The sequence below is a fragment of the Siniperca chuatsi genome, linkage group LG21, assembly GCF_020085105.1.
Source record: "Siniperca chuatsi isolate FFG_IHB_CAS linkage group LG21, ASM2008510v1, whole genome shotgun sequence".
Taxonomy (NCBI): domain Eukaryota; kingdom Metazoa; phylum Chordata; class Actinopteri; order Centrarchiformes; family Sinipercidae; genus Siniperca; species Siniperca chuatsi.
In genome coordinates, this window is record NC_058062.1 from 16,603,460 (window position 1) to 16,619,377 (window position 15,918).

Genomic DNA, 15,918 nt, shown 5'->3' on the forward strand with positions numbered 1-15,918 from the left:
ATTCTTCTGCCAGGCACCCCATATTTCCTGTCTCCCTTCATACTATAACTGAAAGACACATTTCACACCACACCCTCCACCCGGTACTGTCCCACACTCAACAGTTATCCAGCTGCCTTGGAGGAGGAGGAGGAGGAGGAGGAGGAGGAGGAGGAGGAGGAGAAGTTACTCTCCAAAATGATATACAATGTCTATTCACATACTTTATTTATAAACCAGGGATTTTGGTTCCATTATGTACCTTTAAAATGTACATAATTTGAATTATGACACAAACACAAAGTCACTTTTTCGTCACTTCTTCTTTATTTAATGCTCAGACGGCCACTAAGTCTTTCACCTGCTGTTAAATGATTCTGAGTATGGCCTGTAATCATCACACTAATTGCATAATGCTTTTTTGGCTTGATGCACTTGCCTCGACCTGTCGTTACCTTTACGTCACTTCCTGGTTTCATTTCCAAACAAAACCATTTATTAAGTACTGACAAGTTATCAGGCAGTACTCTAGATCAAACAGTATGAGTCAGCTATTCCACTTATTTAATACTCCATCAGTTACAGTCATTCTGTGGGTAGTGTGAGAGACAGCACAACCATAGGTATACAAGCATTAAAAAACAGTGCTGATGAAACTCTGCGTCATTGTCTTGAAGTACCAGATCAGTCAGGTTTCCTTTCACAGGGCTGGTGACAAACCTGCTCTCCTCCATGGCAGTCCTACAACACAATGCTGTCTCTTCTGTAGTTTTACAAGGTGAGAAGCTTTTTTTTTTTTGCTCTTTATTGCAGTGAAGCACCTAGAAAGTGACTTAATGAGTCATATTCTCTTAAAGTCTTTGACATATTTCTGTGACAAGCCTTAATGACAAAACCGACAATTTAACGAGACAGTGCTGTAAGAGCTGAATGAGGATACTTTTTACTCACCTCTGAGAATAGTTTGCAATATTTACAGTATTACTGCTATAATGCTTATAGACGACAGCTTTATGGACAATCATTGGTTGAAAGCGCCATCTAGTGTTTAAGGACTCTACTAAATAGACATTGCACATAGATCGCTTCTAAATTTTCCTCACCAGTAAAAAGGTGATAAGTGGGACTTTTTTTCGTTCTTCTTGGCTGTCGATTGGCGGGTTGTGGTTGACCGAGGGTGGAGGAGCTGAGTGCGCTAAGGTGTGCGTAAAGGAGGACCTATGCGCCTCGCTGCTCTCCAGTCAGGTGGCGTCCACGCTCGGTTTCACTCCTGACTCGCCTCTGCACCTGAATGGGATGCAGAGGACTTGATTATACTGCGTTTTAATCGGCCTCATCTTCAAAACAGATTCAAGCAGGTTCAAGTCATGAGCGGTAAGTCAACATTTAAGATTTACAACAGTTAGGGCGCTGTTTACTCTTATATGTTCACATTCGTCTGAAATGTGCCTGTGCGTAATGATTGACAGACTTGCAGCTGTTTTCAGGCACCTCGATTTAAATGGCAGCAATGCTGTGCTATAGCCTATTACTAATTCAACAGAGAGGAGCTTATCACTTATCAGGTTCGCAGGTCCGGTTCCGGTTTGTGTCAACAAAATGAAATACACTGCTCTGTCTGAAGCACAAGTATAAAAACTGCATCTTTAACTAATTTCATACAATAATCTACCACCTTACGTACAATCATGTGTAGATTTGTAATACGATGTCCACTGTGGAGCATGTTTCCACTGGATTGATCTTTTTTTTTTCTAGACATAAAGCATTCAGTGACAATGTGTGACCAGTGATATTATTTATAGAAACTAATGATTACCTTCAACTTTTTTTTGTTTTTTGCATCAATTCTCAGTTGATTTGACACTCAAATCAGTAAACACAATAATCTAAACTCCTGGTAATTTAGCAAAACTAACAGTCATGTCAAATTTAAAAAAATGCATCACATCTGCATATTTATTAAAGTTACACAGAAAACTTTCACAAAAAATTTAAACATGGCTTTTTATAGATAAAAGATCTGATAACAAAACAAAGAAAGAAAACCGATGATATCTCAACATCTTCTACAACAGTGTTTTTGTTGGAATATATTATCTTATCAGCAGATAACACATGTAGGTTGGGGTTTTTTTACAGTTTGTACAGAATCAATCATTTTCTAAGAAAAGGTGACGTAGATACAGGATAGTATTCCAATTTAGTTGAGTGTTTTCTACTACTTTGAGTGTAAAGAGGAGGAGTTATAATCACATGAGGACAACGTCTCAATAGACTGTTTATGGGTAATGACACAGATTCCAGACCTGCCTCGACCTGCTTGTTAGCTCAGATCACATCAGCTGCACATAACAGCAGGCACCTCTCTCTCATCATGAGTTGGATGAGTAACAACAGAGAGACCCTGAGGGTAAATACTTTTAGCGTCATTTTCACAGTTGATTAATCTATAGGTTGTTTCTAGAATTTAATTTTAAGTTATGTATTCGATAAAGTGTCGTAAATAAAGACACATCACAAGTTATCAGATCCTAGAGTGAAGTCTTTGCATTTAGGCTGATCAGCAGCAGCAAAGAAAAACAAACCCAAAACATTATAAAATGAAATGAAACACATACTGCATTGCATTTCAGACTGCAGTGAGACGAGAAGGAAAGTGGTGACCTGACCTCTCTGTGATTATAACGCACTCCCTACGTTTGTTAAACCAACAAAAATGAGACATGGGATTTTGCCTGCAGACCAACACAGCGTTGGGGTGCTTGAGTTGTAATAGTGTGCCTTGTTCAGCAATTTCTCACTGGATTTGGAAGGCTGGTATAAAAGCTTTTTGCTCACTGGTAACAGAATCAACCATTCTGTTGTTATTACTATTACATGTAGATAATTCAGAAAATAACTTGCAGTTAGTGTAAATATGTAGCTGGTTTTTAACAAACTCCTGGAGTGGCAGGTTTATTCACTTTCTCTCCTTGTCTCCTCCACAGTGTGAAGTGAATGGGGCTGAGAAAGCTTTTGTCTGTGCTCCCTTGGTGTGTTTTTAGGTGTGCATTATGAGTCACACCAGTATTTTCATTCCTGTGCTCTGAGACTGACCCACAAAGTGCCCTCCCCACTATAGTTTATGACCCTCATAACAGCAGACCCTTTGCTCTACATGAATTAAACAGTGAATAAAAGCACTGCTGCTGTTATATTAACTAACAGGGTGTTCGTGTTCATTGGTGCAAACATTTATTGGTTTTCACCTAATAAAGATGTCCTCTTATGTGAGATTTAACACCATATCTGCCGTCTGTGGGGCAAATGGCTTCAAGTTCAATGTTAATCTGTCAGATCTCTATTTTGTAGGGAGTAAATCCCCCTCAGCATTCCTTGGAGCATTTCCAGTAAGGAGCTCCATCTCATTCCTTCACTATGCAGCAAAACCCAATAATCCTTTATGCATCCTTAAGAATGATTTGTATTAGCCATTCATTGTTGGACAAAGAGGATAACCATGTAACACGTTTCAATTAAGGCTGAGATAGGAGGAATTTTAAAACATTTCACAAAGGTGCCTCATATGTTTGCATCTGATGCCTTTGCATTGAAAAACAGACAGACTGTGACTGTTTAGAAATCATAGTAGTAACAAACTGTAGTGACCCACTTTTGATGGCTGAGAGTTGCAGAGACACAGATAAGCCTAGTCAGACAAAAACAAATTCCAATGGAATTCTTCATGGGGAAAAATATTTAGTCTAGGACTGGACATTAGATATGTCTGTAAATCTGCCCATCAGGGGTGAAGTGTGACGGTAAAAGAGACATGGTCCAAAGTAACAAAACTTTTCTGGAGTCACTTAATTATTTTTAAGATTTTTTTAAAAATGCACTAAATTTCTGTCTTTTTGTCTCTGTCAGTGCTCAATCCTTTTTACAGTACTCCAACTTCCTGAACTGCTTGTAAGTTTTCGGTCTCTTGCAGGTGTCACAGTTTGGGAAGAGGAGGGGGACACAGATCAGGAGGAGGTGCGATCTTCTCCCCCCTGGTCAGAGGAGCGCTGTGAGGAGCTTTGGGATCGTGTGGAGGGGGTACGGCACAAGCTCACACGCATCCTCCACCCGGCCAAACTCACCCCATACCTGCGGCAGTGCAAGGTCATCGATGAACAGGATGAAGACGAGGTGCTCAACTCCACACAGTACCCACTGCGCATCAGCAAGGCCGGTGAGAGGAGGAAAATTTCATTTGAAAACATTAATAAATCAACATATTGACATCAACCATTCAGATAAATTGAACACCTCAAGCAAAATTATCAGGTTTTATCATAAGACATAAAAGACCATTCAGCTGGTTGTGCATATGTAACCCATCAGCTACAAATCTTATATACTCTTTTAAACATAGTTTCAGATCATTAAACTGCAATATGAAACGTAACTTTCAGAGATTTGAAACTTGCTTGTGGTAGATAATCCATCACAGTTGAGGCGAAGATACTATCAGGAATGAGGTGAAAGAGGCAGATCATACCGTGTGTTCTAAAAACAATGAGAAGTTGTGGTTTGGCCTGTTGATTTGGCCCGCTTACCAATACGGTCAACAGTTGCAGCGGCAGTGGCTTTGACACACAGCTCATGGAGCAAATTAAGGTACTTCTCTGAGTCATAACTCAAATCTGAATCTAATACACATATTTTAGACTCAGTGTGACTTACACTATCTGAGGATAGCATTATCTTCAATGCCCATCGCAAATAAACATCCATAAATCCTCTTAGAAATCATAGAAAAAATAACTTCAGAACTTGCCTGAGAATTATCCCGTTTTTAAGTTTTCTTCAGTGTCAAAGTAATTTAGTGATAGCTGTCTGTACATCCAATTAAGATCAGCTAATAGCTAATATGGCATACCTGTTGCCAGTTTGCTAAAATGTAAACAAGCAAATACATCCTGCCTTATTAGCAAATCTAATTGAGAAGACAAACAATAAACAAACATGGGCACCATCATAAAAAAGAATAATGGGAATTTCTTGAATGACAGATTTGTTTTCTGGCATAGGAAGAAAGACAGGGGGACAACATACAAGATGATCTTTACTAAGATACACTAATACAAATGGCTGCCTAGAAGACAAGAAACTAAGCTACAATTGTACGAAAAAGGGTATGCAGGTAAAGTACAGCATGCAGTGTGGTTCTTTTGTAAAACTTCCAAAGAAGAAACATTATGTGTGAATGACTGTGCAGCAGGTTGTCAGAGAGGAACAGGTGGGTAAAGATTAATGGTACAGTGGGAAAAACAGGCAGGAACTAAGGGGAGAGTAAGATGAAAGACAGCACCAAGTAAAGGGGAGTGTAAGGCAGACAGAGAGGGAAGTATGAGGAGTGAAAGAAGATAAAGATGAAGGGGAGATGTTGCAAGTAAAAGACGGGATGAAGACGAGCACCTGAGCTTCCAGTTCATATCATTTCATTGACAGTGCGTTAGCTCATCCTGGAGTCATTCATCATGGTCATGTTTGAAATACCTATGTAACTACAGGGGTAAATGACCCTCACATCAAAGAGGAAGCATTTTTGTGGTTAGACTGTTTTTCAGACTTTGTTTTTCCCTTTTGTTGAACAGGTCGTTTGCTGGACATTCTGCGTGGTCAGGGCCAACGAGGACTTCAAGCCTTCATGGAATCACTGGAGTTTTACCACCCAGAGCAGTACACACAGCTGACTGGAGAACAGCCCACACAGCGATGCTCCCTCATACTGGGTAAGCAGGGATTTCTCTGCATGTCGAGGATGGCAGAGGTGTGGACTCACTGCATGTCACAGAGTTGAGTTAGACTCAGTCCTTAAATTTACTTCAGGCTGTCTTTCTGTCAAGACTATTTATAAGTATTTCAGTGAATACATGTAGTGATTTGATTTGATTGGAAACGCAAAGTATAACTGTGTTAGTGTTTTTTATTTTTAGACACTACTTTGAATTTGGTCACGAGTATTTCAGGCCCATGACGTAAAGTTTTAAGTCTTAAAAACGACAGTTCTCCTCAAAGTTATCCTCTTACCTGTAGTACTATTTGTGAGCAGTTTTATGTAGGAACTATTTTCTTTCTACCGGTAGTTCCTACATGAAACTGCTCACAACAAGGTCTGTGGATTTTCTTGAGTAACCGGGTCATGATTTCTGGAAAGAGACATTGCTGTTTTATTGTTTTGGAGCTTTGCCTAGTTCCATATAGTCCCATTATATTTTAAAAAAGCAGACATCTCTACGGCCGATATCTCCAAAACTCGGCAACTCACACCAAAACTATCTAGATGGATAAATAGCACTGCAGGTAAGAGGAAAAATATGTATTTTTGATTTTGGGGGTCCCTTTAAGACTTAAATCTGAATTTCAAAAAATGTATTGCCCCCACTTGTGTTGGCTGGAAATCTTCATAGGAGGTTGTGCAAAAAGGTTGTTTTTATTAGCACATAGTAAACACATTAAGAGCTAAGATATTCAAACTTCGAAAATAACTCACTAAGGTTTATATTTGAATGTTACATGGTCAGCAAACAGACCTGAGATACAAGCACTTAAAAAGTGGTTAACAACTCAGTGTTCAATGTTATCTAGTAGATATGTACTCTCTGCAGAGCTTTCCACACATTCTTTGTTATTATGATGCTCAGGATATATCTAAAGGAATGAAGGGCAGGTTAAACAAGCAGAATATAATGAAAGGCTTTCAGACGTTTGGCACTAGTGGTCTCTAAGATGAAGATCAAAAGATGTAGCGCCAGTATGGGAGCTTGAGAGAAAAGTGTAAATCTTATAAGAAAAGTTGGTTTCTCTTGGTAGACTCTGCAGCACCTAGCTTTCACAAAGTATACAAACAAGCTTTCAGAGTACCCTGATATTTACGAATGTGCATGCCTCACACATTACAATAAATCTCCCAGACCTCCATGTGAGTTTACCCTCTCCAAACATTAACCAGTAGCCCCCATGACCTAAAACCTCCACCTGTCTTTACTCCCCAGATGAGGAAGGTCCAGAGGGTTTGACCCAGTTCCTGCTTCTGGAGGTGCGTAAACTGAGGGAGCAGCTTCGAAACAGCCGTCTGTGTGAGCGACGCCTGTCTCAGCGCTGCCGGATGGCGGAGGAAGAACGCGGCCGTGCTGAACGTAAAGCTCAGGAGTTACGTCACGACAGACTGCAGCTAGAGAGGTTTGTCTCACTTTGGTTGTTGGCTTAGTTTGTTCCTCCAAGATTTCCATAGAGGGCTTTTGAGATTTTTTGATTTTCAAGTCTTCACTTTCTTTGGGCAAAGATAGCCTGCAGTTAATAGAATTAAAACTACAATGAATCCATAATTGAATAACTTTAATGTCACAGGAAGGACATTGTTTACCTTGTTTTTCACAAAAAATTAATCAGTGAGAAAAAGTAAGAGAATGTATGCACTGGATGATTTGTGATCTCAAGGCTGCGTCAAGACTGGGAGTCGGCCAGTCGAGAGCTGGGCAAGCTCAAGGACAGACACCTGGAGCAGGCTGTGAAGTACTCCAGGGCCCTGGAGGAACAAGGCAAGGCCTCCAGCCGTGAGAGAGAACTACTGAGGCAGGTAGGTCGGTTGGGAACAGCATATGTAAAAACAGAGCAATTCCATGATGTTATATTATGTTTAAACTTAAAGAGTTAAAGAGAGTGTATGCTTTTTTTCCCACCACAGCCACATTGTTAAACTCACTGAACTTACAAATATTGATACCTAGGAGTTGTCTAACACAACCGCAGTCTGTACTGAGAAATTCCACTGAAGCAGCCTGAGGCCCCTCGGTGTTAGAATGAAGTGAGAGGAAGAGTCATTCCCTTTTCACCACCACATTCCTCAGCTGGTCCTGACTCTAAAAGCAGCTGTATACTTGCTGCAGAAATGGTGAATTTGCTAATAATAGTGATCTTCTTGTCACAAGACCCCCAGCTTATTTCCCCGGTTCCCTGTTGCTCTACACTTCACTTCTGTTTAACACAAGGGTCTATTTGCCAGAGATACAGTTTGTTGCAAAACCGTGTCATTGGTAGAAACAGGGAGAGCTATTTTTAAGTTTTGGGAGACTTTGGGTAAGAAAAAAATATTTGTTTTGTTTGACGGAATGATAAGGCAGCAAATAATACCACCCAAGGCAGCTAAGGTGAAAATGCTTCAGCTGGTATGCAGCAGCATTTGAAGTGAGCAGTTGCAACCAACCAAAGCGTTTAGATGTTATCAGCCTCCTCTTCAAATAGTTTGTGTGCTGTCGCAACATGTTGACCATACCAATGAGAAATGAACCACTTGGTTTTAAATACCTGGATATGTTTGTGGTAAATTGTTTCTTTGAAGATGGTGATCACAATAAACAACTGCATTATTTCCACTCTGGTCTTGATACCTTATGTACAGTTATTCCTGCTAATAGAGGAATGTAGTAAGTATTGTAAGTGTGTATAATAAACACTTTGGTTTACCTTTTATTTACCCCCAATTCCTTGATTTCTGGAATATAAGTTTGGAAAGAAGATCTGTGTTTGTACCATATATCTTACAAAATAGACCTGTACTGACAGGTTATTGTTTGTTATAGTACAAAAAGCCTGTATGTCATTTATTTATTTATCTAATTATCATTAATGTAGATAAACAGGAAAAGTAAAAGCCTACACTTCAAAATGTCAGGGTTTGTCTTCATGGCTGCTTTGCTTGTTCTCCATACAGGTAGAGGAACTAAAATCGAGGTTGACAGAGGAAGAGAAACAAACAATCGATACGCCAGGGTATAATACGCCAGCAAAAAGTACCAGTTTGTTCTCTAATGAAGTAAATGGTTCTGCACCTGCTTTACCAGAAAAGCCGCTACACTGTACTGACGTTCAGAAAGCTGAGAATAAAGGAACTCAGATGAGGGACTCGGTTCCTGCCACTGGAGTCATAGTATGTTTTTAAATTTTAAATCTACTGTTTATCTTGTCAAAGCACCTTTATAACAGTCTCTTTTTGAGTCAGAATCAGCCACTGTACTTCTTCCTCATAGTTTGTCCCTCAAGACAAATATGTAAATATTTGTATCTTTTTTTTCTAGTGATGTCTCTGGTGGTGCAGTGTTTTATGCTCTAAAAATGTTGTTTCTGTTTTTACCTGAGGCTCTGATGGATATCCTGCAGCAGGACCGCAGGGAGTCTGCAGAGCAAAGGCAGGAGCTCTGTGATATCATTACCAGAGTGCAGGGGGAGTTACAGAGCACTGAGGAGCACAGGGACAAGGTGAACAGTTGTCACAAGTGATTACATTTCTAACTTTAATCAGTTGTTGAAAAGGTTGATTTACTGCCAAAGCCAGTGTTTCATATCTTGTCTGCCTCTGAATAAAAGTTGTAATGGTGAACTATGTTTGTAGCTGGAGTCGCAGTGCAAGCAGCTGCAGCTGAAGGTGAGAACTCTCCAGCTGGACTGGGAGACTGAGCAGAAGAGGAGTGTGTCCTATTTCAACCAGATCATGGAACTGGAGAAGGAGAGAGACCAGGTCAGTGTGAATGAAGGGTCTGAATCGCTCACATGTGTAGCACTGCCCAACACAGTCTCTAACCATGATCTATCAGAGTGCATCAAGGCATATTTGTAGTTAGTTGTGTTGCAGTTGAGTCTGCCAGTGCGTTGCCGGGTGCAATTTCCCCCATATTCACATCACTAGTCTTAACAGTTTTTACATCATGCTAACTTCTTTTCCCTGTCTTTTTCATCTTTTTACCAGGCTCTACACAGTCGAGACAGCCTGCAGCTGGAGTACACTGACTGTCTGCTGGATAAGAACCGTCTGCGTAAAAGCATTGCAGAGCTGCAGGCCAACATGGAGCAGCAGCAGAGGGAGCTGGAGAGAGAGAGGGAGAGGAGCCGGGAGCAAATGGAGCAGAGCAGCCCCTGTCCCCACTGTGTAAGTTAACACAGGAGTACAGCAAGTTGGGAGTGCAGCACTGTCTTTCCACTGCGACCGCATAACATTTTATATATATATATATATTATTCCCTGTGTCTGCTCCCCAGTCCCACCTGTCCCTGTGCAGTGAGGATCAGTGCTACGGCCCCTGCTGTTCCCTCGGCCTGGACATGCGACCCCCGGCCAATAGCACCCGCCTGCTGCTACGAAAGGTCAGGGCTGCCATTCATCTCCATGGTTACCATACCTATTATTTTACTCATATTCAAAACAACAGTAGAAACACCACCACCCTAGTCATGATTTAAATCAGCATCAGTGCTCCTCATTATAGGAATGTGGTGCTGCTGTCAATCATAGGAGTTGTAGCTGCTGTTCATGTAGTGTAACTACCTCTACTACTTCTTTGTGTACTGTAAGGGATCATTTCCACAGGACACAACTGTTCTGGAGACTGCAACATGTTTTCTCACGTTGTTATTACACTATGCAAGGAATGCAAAATAAATGTATTCAGCAAGACTAGAATTGTATTATTATCCTGGAGTATGAGACATTGTAGTAGATTCTTATGCAACTCTTAGCGTGTTAGTACTTGCACAATACCTCATACTATATTTACTCGTCTTTACTGTGCCACAGATGCCTTCTAGAGGCCAAGCCAATGAAAACTCGGAGGGTAAGTTGTGTGCACTGACACCTGTAAGATGATTCTCGGGTTTTGCACAGGAAAATACTTACTTAAGGACTTTATTTATTTAAATATTCTTTCTGCTCCTTCACAGATTCTCGTTCCACCTCAGAGGAGAATCTCTTTTCGTCAGTGAGTATCACAGCTCTGCTCATTAACAAGAACAGGAACGAAAGAAAAAAGAGAGAAAGAATGAAAGGGTCAGAATCAGTGAATTTTTATTTACCTCTTTACCCTCAGACAGAAGACAATGAAAAGGAAATAAATCGGCTCTCCACGTTCCCCTTTCCTCCTTGTATGAACTCCATCAACCGACGATTCAACACAGAGTGAGTTTATCAGCCCCACATAACCCTGCCAATATGTACGTTAGCCTGTTCCGACTAATTTTTTCACCTTTATTTCATTTGATTAACATCCCTTTTTCCTGCTCTGAAAAGGTTTGACTTGGAATCCGGGGGCAGTGATGAGAATGATAACATTACAGGTATATTTGATTCTGTCATGTTTTGCTTGAACAACTGCCACAGTCTTCTTTGTTAATGAGGACCAGCCTGGTCCTCATTAACTTCAATTAGTTATCAGTCATTCAGAAAAAAACTAAATTAACTTCCAAACGATTTTTTTCATTTGGTATCAGAGCACAATAAAACAAACCAGAGAAGGCATTGACTCCAGTTCTGGTCTTGCTTTCTTTGCATGTAGTACATTGTGTGTTTAAGTTATGAGGCTCTCTGGTGTTTTCAGGTGAGCAGAGTGAACCATCTTTGTGGGATTCCTGGAACTCCCTACACTCTCATCTCTTCCCCCCTGACCTGGTCAACCTGCCTGCAGTCTCTTCACACCAACCCAATCCCAGTGTTCCCAGGTACAACCTCATGGTTTTGATGATGCAGCTAAAGGTCCTGACTTACAAACTGCAAACTACCTGTCATGGCTGTTACACAACTGCATGATCTTAATTTGTTTGTGGAAGCCTCAATATGCAACCAAAAATTCATTTCTAGCAGATACTGTTTAATAGAACTAAGTGATTAACATCTCATTAAACATTAATAATTGGGTCCAACAGTTTTGAAAGGGTTTGATACTGTAAGTGCAAATATTCACATTACATACAACATGATGTGAATATATATTGACAGAAATTCAGAAGAATCAGAAAAGTTAACCTTTTGATTATATAAAGTGAATAGACTCTTGGAGTCATCCATCCTTATCTTATTGCTGCCCATCCTTGCCATCTCTCAGGATACCCCCCCGCTCCCCGTCTTCAAGCCCCCCCACCTCACCAAAGTACCGAAGAGCCAGTCTAGCTGACGATATTACGATAGTCGGAGGAAATGTAACAGGGATCTTTGTCAGCCACGTAAGACCTGGTTCCGCAGCCGAACAATGCGGACTGAAGGAGGGCAGTGAGCTGCTGGAGGTGTGTGTCTGTGTGGTGAATAAATCATGTGTGAAGATTGTACGTGTGTATGTGGACAAATGCACATTACAGTTCTTCCTGCAGATGTGTGCATTTTTGCAAGCTCCTTGATTGCAAAAAGTGTAAATGAAATGAAACATAAGAAAGAGAAAAAAAGATCAGCATAAGAAAGTAAGGCTGGAACATGACGTGCAGTTTTCTCTTCATGTTGTCCAGCTCGACCGGGTTCTGTTTGGTGGGGGCAGTGTGCTGCTGGCCCAGTGCACTGCTGAGGTAGCCCACTTTTCTCTGCAGTGGTGGACCGAGCCTTCAACACTCAAACACCAGAGTAACCCAGAGGGTGAGTCCGTTTTGTCAGAGATTTGAAAAATTGATATAAAATAGTAATGCCATATTCTTGAAACCTCTCCCCATGACACAGGTAAAGTTGTGTTCATTCATGTCACAGAAAGGTTGTCCCCTAAGCTGTCCCCTCTTCTGTTTCCTGTCCTCAGCATACTCCAAGCTGTGCTCCCAGATCTCGTCGCCTACTTTTGTGGGTGCTGACTCCTTCTATGTGCGTGTCAATCTCAACATGGAGCCTCACGGTGACCCGCCGTCTCTGGGTGTGTCCTGTGATGACATTATACATGTCACAGACACAAGGTACAACGGAAAGTACCATTGGCACTGTTCCCTGGTGGACCCTCGCACAGCCAAGCCCCTGCAGGCAGGAACCATGCCCAACTACAACAGGTACGCTAATTAGACCGTCATTTGACTGCTATATTATTTTAGACTGTATTTTAATTCTGGCCAATGAGGATTTTTTACAGTTGCTCTGAAAGACAAATTGTAGCCTGGTTTGATTCATAGTATGTAATATGTTAAAAGTAAGCCCTAAATACCACATTTTAATTATGCAGAAGTAGGAGTGTAAATAACCTGGTTTATACCATTTTCCATCTCAGGGCACAACAGTTGTTACTTGTAAGGCTACGAAAAATGGCCCTGGAGCAAAAGGACTTAAAGAAGAAGGTGGTAAGTCTGCTCATATTGAAATTACATGAATAGCAGGCTCAGTTTTAGTCACTGTGCTTAACCAAACTATGGCAGAACTGGTAACCACTGTTAGATGTTTGTTTGTCTCCATTTTCCTACATTTAGTTCTTGAAGAAAGCACCTGGACGTGTACGATTGGTCAAGGCAGTAGACCCTGGATGCCGTGGGATTGGTTCCACACAGCAGGTCCTTTACACACTGAGCAAACGTAAGATCTAGCCGTGCATTCCCCAGAATGCAACACCACATCGCACACATCACAATAATAAAATTAGGTTTTTTTTTTTTTTTTTGGGGGTAAAAGTTTCAAATCAGTTTTCTTTGACAATCTGTGCATGTGTACACTTTGTGTTTAATATGTGTGTACCTTCATGTGTGCCTGTTCCCTCAGGTCACGAGGAGCACTTGATCCCGTACAGTGTAGTGCAGCCTGCGCGGGTTCAGACTAAGCGGCCGGTCATCTTCTCCCCCTCGCTTCTCTCCCGTGGTCTCATAGAGAGGCTGCTGCAACCAGCAGAGTCTGGTTTGAAGTTCAACACCTGCCCACCAGGTATGCACACAGCGCACACACTTCAATTCACACACGATGCTCCAAACACTGATAAACTCAGTGACAAAAGGTTGATTCTTCATTTGACCATCACATGATGCACCACAATCCCCTCTTTCCTCTGTTTCCTGTGGTTTGCAGAGCCCATCCAGGCTTCAGAGAGACGAGACAAGAGAGTGTTCTTGTTGGATTCCTGCAGTCCAGAGCAGCCTCTGGGCATACGGCTCCAGTCAATACAGGATGTCATCAGCCAGGTAATGAAAAAAACATTATCTTTTCTTCCAAAAAGATAATCTTACACCTTCTTATTGAATTGCACCACATTTTGCTCAGTACTTGTAATCATCTCAAGGCACAAACATCCCAAGTCTCCTTCAATCAATAACCATTCATAATTATTACCTGTATCATCTGTTCATTTTATGGAAAGAGATTTTCATATTAATATAATAATAATGAATGTACATTGTCACGCATTACGCAAATCTTCCTCCTTGTCTCTGTCTCAGGACAAGCACTGCCTGCTGGAGCTGGGGCTGCCCAGTGTTGAGGGCTTATTAAGACAGGGGATTTACCCTATCGTCATCCATATCCACCCTAAGAACAAAAAGCACAAGAAGCTGAGGTAAGTGTCCATTTGTTTGCTTTGCAAGTACAGTAAATTCAGTAGTACAGTAAGTACACATCAGATCATAGTGGTATGATGGTACTTCATTCAGGCTTGTCCAGGTTCACCACACACTTTCAGGTTGTAGGGTAAATAAGCATTTTACTTCATGTGCCGACAGTGTGGTATTTTCTTAGCTTACACATATGCAAAAAAGTCTTCTTTTGAAAGAACCCAACATTTTTTTCCCCTCTAACTTGCTGCATCTGACCCTCCGACACTTAAAATAGGAAGTTTTTTCCACGGTGTGGAGAGGAAAGCATAATGGAGGAGGTGTGCCACGCCGAGGAGCTGCAGCTGGAGACACTGCCCCTGCTTTACTACACCCTGGAGCCCAACACCTGGAGCAGCACCGATGAGCTGCTGGCAGCCATACGCAACGCCATCCACAGCCAGCAGAGTGCAGTAGCATGGGTCGAACTGGATAGGCTTCAGTAGAGATACAGAATGTGGATATTCACAGGGCAAATTAGATTCTCATGTCCTTGAATAAACAATGTGGGTGCTGCCAGCAGGCACCAAACCACAGCCAGATTTCTATAGAGGATTAGATCATCCTACCACTCTAAGTGAGTGGACCAAGATCAACTTTGGACCTACTTGGAATCTCAAAGGAGGCCAAATTAGGCCTATGTACATGCATGCAAACAGGAATTTCATAATTCTCATCTATATAGCCAAGCTGGACTGGCTATAATGACAGAATAGTGAAACATTTTTTAAACTAAAACAGATTTGCACGACACAACAAGGACGGTACATGTCTGTAGTTAGCTGTTTTTATCAACAAGAATTATGCCATGTTACTTTATTTTTTTACCATTCAGACAGCTTACTTACAGTTTTAGTATATAACTGTACTTTCAAAATGATGCTTTGATCACACAAGGTGCTCATTTTTAAGGCATTTGGGTCACTGGTCATTCAGTTATGTTGTGAGTGAAAAGTTAAGCTGCGAGGACACAAAGAGGGACGTAGGATATAGGTGAAGGGGATTGTGGTATGTTGTAAGCAGGGATGTAGTGCAAATCTGTTTATCCACATTTTGTACTTGCAATAAAGACTGTGTCCTTCTTTTTGGGCTGACATAATCTTTAAGACTTAAACCAATTTTACAGATCATACTTAAAAGTATCAAACTGATATAAGTGCAGTTATATGAACACAGATTAAAAGAGGAAAACTATACATTTCTGGATATTTTTAGGTGGGCTAATGACTGAAAGTCAGCAGGTGCTGCATTTTTATTCACACTACATTGTACAACAGAAGCTGTAGTTCACTGTGACCAAATGGTGATGTTTTTTTACTGCCAATTCTTTTTTTTTTCTTTGGTAACCAGTTTAAAAAATAAATTCATACAAAAATAATTGATTTTTACTTCACTTGTGTGCTCATATACACAACAGACTTGATATAATTGTTTGTTTTTTTAACAGTGTACATTCAGACATCAGTGCAAGTGTAAGTAGATTCAATGAGGAAACTCTATACTCTATACTAATAGCCTAATTTCAAACACAAATACAATATAGACAAAGTAATGGAAAACAAAAACCAGCAAATTTTACATTTAAACCCATTCAACTAGACTAGATTTTTT

At 40.9% G+C, this 15,918-nt stretch overlaps 1 protein-coding gene across 2 annotated transcripts; it reads left to right on the forward strand.

Annotated features, from left to right (window-relative positions):
- The first annotated feature begins 555 nt into the window (after positions 1 to 555).
- zmp:0000000896 (caspase recruitment domain-containing protein 10) lies at positions 556 to 15,689 on the forward strand. Of its 2 annotated transcripts, none has more exons than XM_044180717.1 (24): positions 556 to 757; positions 3,953 to 4,195; positions 5,604 to 5,741; positions 7,005 to 7,191; positions 7,450 to 7,588; positions 8,723 to 8,938; positions 9,148 to 9,267; positions 9,401 to 9,526; positions 9,755 to 9,934; positions 10,045 to 10,149; positions 10,580 to 10,616; positions 10,723 to 10,760; positions 10,869 to 10,957; positions 11,069 to 11,115; positions 11,376 to 11,496; positions 11,880 to 12,057; positions 12,274 to 12,397; positions 12,552 to 12,792; positions 13,008 to 13,077; positions 13,204 to 13,306; positions 13,490 to 13,648; positions 13,790 to 13,902; positions 14,158 to 14,273; positions 14,546 to 15,689. In XM_044180717.1, exons 1-24 carry the CDS (start codon positions 712 to 714, stop codon positions 14,751 to 14,753), a joined length of 3,144 nt encoding a protein of 1,047 aa, XP_044036652.1. In that variant the 5' UTR covers positions 556 to 711; the 3' UTR covers positions 14,754 to 15,689. The 2 variants fall into 2 exon arrangements, with proteins under 2 accessions (XP_044036652.1, XP_044036653.1); XM_044180718.1 differs by lacking the exon at positions 556 to 757 and adding an exon at positions 1,202 to 1,353.
- Positions 15,690 to 15,918: the final 229 nt, after the last annotated feature.